This window comes from Hemitrygon akajei, chromosome 29, assembly GCF_048418815.1.
Source record: "Hemitrygon akajei chromosome 29, sHemAka1.3, whole genome shotgun sequence".
Classification (NCBI taxonomy): domain Eukaryota; kingdom Metazoa; phylum Chordata; class Chondrichthyes; order Myliobatiformes; family Dasyatidae; genus Hemitrygon; species Hemitrygon akajei.
In genome coordinates, this window is record NC_133152.1 from 46,747,095 (window position 1) to 46,752,148 (window position 5,054).

General features: G+C 49.3%; 1 protein-coding gene across 1 annotated transcript; it reads right to left on the reverse strand.

Annotated features, from left to right (window-relative positions):
- Positions 1-485: 485 nt before the first annotated feature.
- camk2n1b (calcium/calmodulin-dependent protein kinase II inhibitor 1b) lies at positions 486-3,514 on the reverse strand. The gene is made up of 2 exons (XM_073032542.1): positions 2,981-3,514; positions 486-1,573 (listed from the first exon to the last, which is right to left on the reverse strand). Exons 1-2 carry the CDS (start codon positions 3,147-3,149, stop codon positions 1,503-1,505), a joined length of 240 nt encoding a protein of 79 aa, XP_072888643.1. The 5' UTR covers positions 3,150-3,514; the 3' UTR covers positions 486-1,502.
- Positions 3,515-5,054: the final 1,540 nt, after the last annotated feature.

Here is a 5,054-nt window from a genome sequence, read left to right on the forward strand (position 1 = left end):
CCTCTCTTAGATGTTGCAACCGTTCTTTGGTACAATGAAAGGAATTCTTGGTCGGACAATCTACTCGGTATGATCTTGCACCTTACTGTTTACCCGCACTTTCTCTGTAGCTGTTACACTTCGTCCTGCATTCTGTTATTGATTTTCCTTGTTCTACCTCAAAGCATTGTGTAATGATCCGTTCTGTGTGAACAGTTTGCACGACAAACTTTTCACTGTATCGCCGTACATGTGACAATAGTAAACCAAATACAATTCGAACACACACACAGAAACACGCACACACACACACACAGACGCACAAACACAGAAACACACACACAGACGCACAAACACACACACACACACACACACACACACACACACACACACACACACAGACGCACAAACACGCATACACGGACACACACACAAAAGCACTCATATGCAAACACTCTTTCTCACACACACACTCACACAGAAACACACTCTCTCTCACAAACACATAGGTTCATCTTTTTATTATACTTTGTAGTATAGCCCTATAGAGAGAGAGATGCAACATTCGGTATATTCAATTAAGAAATTAAAATATCGAGGTCTACCATTCAAAGTTGCAAACAAGATTCATAGTGAAGAACGAAACCACCACACCAGGCGTTTACACAGGTTCATGCGGTGCAGTAATCTCACCAGTAAGAAAGGAAATTTAGTCTCTTTAACATAAAAACTGGCAGCCAAGTAGCATTAAATTATACATTCACCAAGAGCACAGACAAACTGATAGGCAAATGCTGGCATTCTCGAGAAATTTGGCACTGTTGTGATGGCGCTTCATACATTCTAGAAAGTAGATGACTGCACGATAACAAAGGTACCTCATAACTGCACGGTAGGATATCGTTTATAAATCCTAATATATAAAATATTCCTTTCCACTTTAAACTCAGCAGGCTGCATTTTAGCAAGGGGGTGGGGTTCAAGCTGCACGGGAAGTTCTAAATTAAAAAGAAACATTCTCTTCATTCCTATAAAATATTATTTTTAACATTCCTCGACGTTGCAATAAAGGAGGAGGGGAATAAAAATAAGGTTTCACATTCAAGGTGCACGGTATTATAGTGTTCGCGCGGTAAAGAAAACGTAAACACGGCGCTCCATTCATAATTACAGGCGGGTAGCAACACGATACACTGATGTATAATACACGGGTGTGCCTGCTACATTCTCCCGTCCCGATGCTTAGCCGCTCGCCGGCTTTCGCCAGTCCGCCAGAGACAAGCTGTAACGTGGGGGGGTTAAAACAATGTCCGTATAGACGACAGCCGCAGACCAACGCTCAGCCTCACCTCATTTACCTGACCCTCTTCCCCTGCTCACCCTCGTGTCTAAGCGTGAAATACAATAGTTTTCTGTTTTAGTAACACGGCGCACAGCTTTTTAAAGTGTCTCGAACTGCTTGCATTTTAACCAAAAGACTTGCTTTAAGGGTTATTGTCGAACGCATCGCGGAGTCGTTTCGTTTAAACGCCAGGCGGGGATTTCTCTGTCATAGTTTTCAACACGTCGTCAATTCTGTCATCTTCTATGACAACTGCAACGTGGGGGGAAGAGAAAGACCATTAAGACCATAAGACATAGGAGCAGAATTAAGCTATTTGGCCCATCAAATCTGCTTCACCATTTGATCATGGCTGATTTATTAGCCCTCTCAACCCCATTCTCCTGCCTTCACCCCTTAACCTTTGACATCCTGACTGATCAAGAACCTATCAACCTCCACCTTAAATATACCCAATGACTTGGGCTCCACATCCGCCTGTGCCAATGAATTCACCACCCTCTGCCTCAAGAAATTTCTCCTCAGCTTTGTTCTAAAGGGAAATCCCTCGATTCTGATGCTGTGTCCTCTGGTCCTAGACGCCCCCACTATAGGAAACATGCTCTCCACATCCACTCTATCTGTGTCCTCTGGTCCTAGACTCCCCCACTATAGGAAACATGCTCTCCACATCCACTCTATCTGTGTCCTCTGGTCCTAGACTCCCCCACTATAGGAAACATGCTCTCCACATCCACTCTATCTGTGTCCTCTGGTCCTAGACTCCCCCACTATAGGAAACATGCTCTCCACATCCACTCTATCTGAGTCCTCTGGTCCTAGACTCCCCCACTATAGGAAACATGCTCTCCACATCCACTCTATCTGTGTCCTCTGGTCCTAGACTCCCCCACTATAGGAAACATCCTCTCCACATCCACTCTATCTGTGCCCTCTGGTCCTAGACTCCCCCACTATAGGAAACATGCTCTCCACATCCACTCTATCTGTGTCCTCTGGTCCTAGACTCCCCCACTATAGGAAACATGCTCTCCACATCCACTCTATCTGTGTCCTCTGGTCCTAGACTCCCTCACTATAGGAAACATGCTCTCCACATCCACTCTATCTGTGTCCTCTGGTCCTAGACTCCCCCACTATAGGAAACATGCTCTCCACATCCACTCTATCTGTGTCCTCTGGTCCTAGACTCCCCCACTATAGGAAACATGCTCTCCACATCCACTTTATCCAGACCTTTCAGTGTTCGATAGGTTTTAATGAGACACCCCCCCCCCCCTTTCTTACAAACTCCAGTGAGTACAGGCCCAGAGCCATCAAATGCTCCTAAAATGTTAACCCTTTTATTCCCTGAATGAATTAATCACACAAAGCCGCACAAACGACCGGAGCACGGGGTTTAGGAGGATCACCCGAAGTCCAACGCTTCACGCTGCCACATTAACCCCCGACCCCCCCCCCCCCCACACACACACACACCTCTGCATGCTGTGTGGCGGGATATTCTCAATCTTCAATCCCCATCCCCTCACTTAGACCCACACCCAAGGATTACCCCCTCGGAAATGTTGCCAGAGTTCAACGGGAGGGCTGGGAAATGTTCGCAGCACACCGACGGTGGAGGGTGTGAGGGGGTTCCCGGAGAGCGCCGTCACCTACCCCGCTTGCTCCTGCCGATCTGGCCCAGCTTGGGCGCCCTCTTGTTCGGAGCGGACCCGAAGAAATTGCCGGTGTCATGCAGGCGGCAGGTGAAGAGCGGCTGGCCCACCTCCGCCGCGTCGCCATAGTGCGCAATCTTTTCTTCGCTGTAAGGCATAACCTGGGACATGGCGCTGCTGTGAGCCGAGTGCTGGCGGGAGGAGAGGGAGAGTGCTGGCGGGCTGTAGACGGCAGCAATGCAGACGCGCTCTTCCCAGTCATTCAGCGCGCTGAGGCTCACTCACATCCTCTGGTATTCCCGACCGTCCGCCGCGTCCCGGTGAATTCCCGGGGCGTTTCTGTTTGGGTCTCTTGTCGTTGTTGCTGTTGTCTGTGATTGCTATCTATCTGTCGCTGGCGGTGACCCGGGACTCGTGTCGGTGGATTGCAGAAGGAGCGGCGAGTAGGGGGGTTGGTTCACGGGCGCGCAACGCAAGTACATCACTCGCCGCCTCTCCGTGCGCCGGAGCTCCGCTCTCTGCATCTCCCTCTCTCTCCCCCCCCCCTCCCTCCCTCTCTCTCCCCCCCCCCTCCCTCCCTCTCTCTCTCTCCCTCCCTCCCTCCCTCTCTCTCTCTCTCTCTCTCTCTCTCTCACCTTTCTGACACACATTCTCTCTCTCCCTCTCTCTCTCTCACCTTTCTCTCATCTTTCTAACACACACATTCTCTCTCTCCTTCCCTCTCTCCCTCTCACCTTTCTCTCATCTTTCTGACACACACATTCTCTCTCTCCCTCCCTCTCTCTCACCTTTCTCTCATCTTTCTGACACACACATTCTCTCTCTCTCTCCCTCTCTCACCTTTCTCTCATCTTTCTGACACACACATTCTCTCTCTCTCCCTCCCTCTCTCTCTCACCTTTCTCTCATCTTTCTGACACACACATTCTCTCTCCCCCCTCCCTCTCTCTCCCTCCCTCCCTCTCTCCCTCTCTCACCTTTCTGACACGCACATTCTCTCTCTCCCTCTCCCTCTCTCACCTTTCTCTCATCTTTCTGACTCACACACACATTCTCTCTCTCTCCCCCCCTCCCCCACCCCAGCACATGCTCAATGCTCGGATAATCCGACCCGAGTTGCAATCGGGTTTTTTTGACACACTGTGCCTGGCGAATGAGACTGGTGACTTCCCCAGCCCGCACAGGAGCGGGGTTGGGGGAGATTTAGCGGGGAGGGGGGTGGTGGCAGGGACAGAAGGCCGGGTCCACCAACTACAAAGACAAGTTCAAGTTCAAGATTGTTTAATATTATTTCCAGCACACAAATGTAAAGGAGAACAAAATAATTTTTACTCTGGATCCGATGCAGCACACATAAAGAACACAATAAATACGAATCCATGAGAAAGCTGATATACACAGATTGATTTTATGTCCATACAGTGACACTAGGCACACGAGTGTCTGTACATGAGGTGACTGACAGGAAATGATAAAGTGGTGGTGTTTGGGGGTGGAGGTTTGCGATCAGAATTTTCCTTCTCCTAGATGAGCGGCCAACCACGGCAGACAAGCTCCGTCTGCCCAAAGTGACTAGTTTTAAGGCAATGGTAACCCACTTTTGTCCTTTCTCCTGTCAGTAGAAACGGTTCCACCGGGCTTAGCAGCTAAACCACATGTGAAGGTCTGGAGCTGGACTTTGTTGTCAGAGGCAATTTGAGATGCGAGCCATTGGGAGCATTTAATGCGTAATGGAAGCTTATCCCCACTACCACCCCTGACTATAACAATCTTAAGGATGTGTGTGTGTGTGTGTGTGTGTGTGTGTGTGTGTGTGTGTGTGTGTGTGTGTGTGTGTGTGTGTGTGTGTGTGTGTGTGTGTGTGTGTAAGGGTGGAACAGCTATGTGTGTGTATATCTACAACAGGTACTGTATATGTAGTGACAGGGGACTGTAGGAGTGATAGGGGACTCAATAGTCAGAGGAACAGATAGGAGATTCTATGGACATGAACGGATGGCATGCTCACTCCCAGGTGCCAGGGTCAGGGATGTCTTGGATCGCATCCACAACATTTTGGAGGTGGAGGGAGAGCA

Coding starts and splice junctions, on each gene's coding strand:
- camk2n1b (XM_073032542.1), bottom strand. CDS start 3,149: ATGTCCCAGGTTATGCCTTACAGCGAAGAAAAGATTGCGCACTATGGC. Junction 1,574..2,980: donor GATCGGCAGGAGCAAGCGGG/GTAGGTGACGGC, acceptor CCCACGTTGCAG/TTGTCATAGAAGATGACAGA.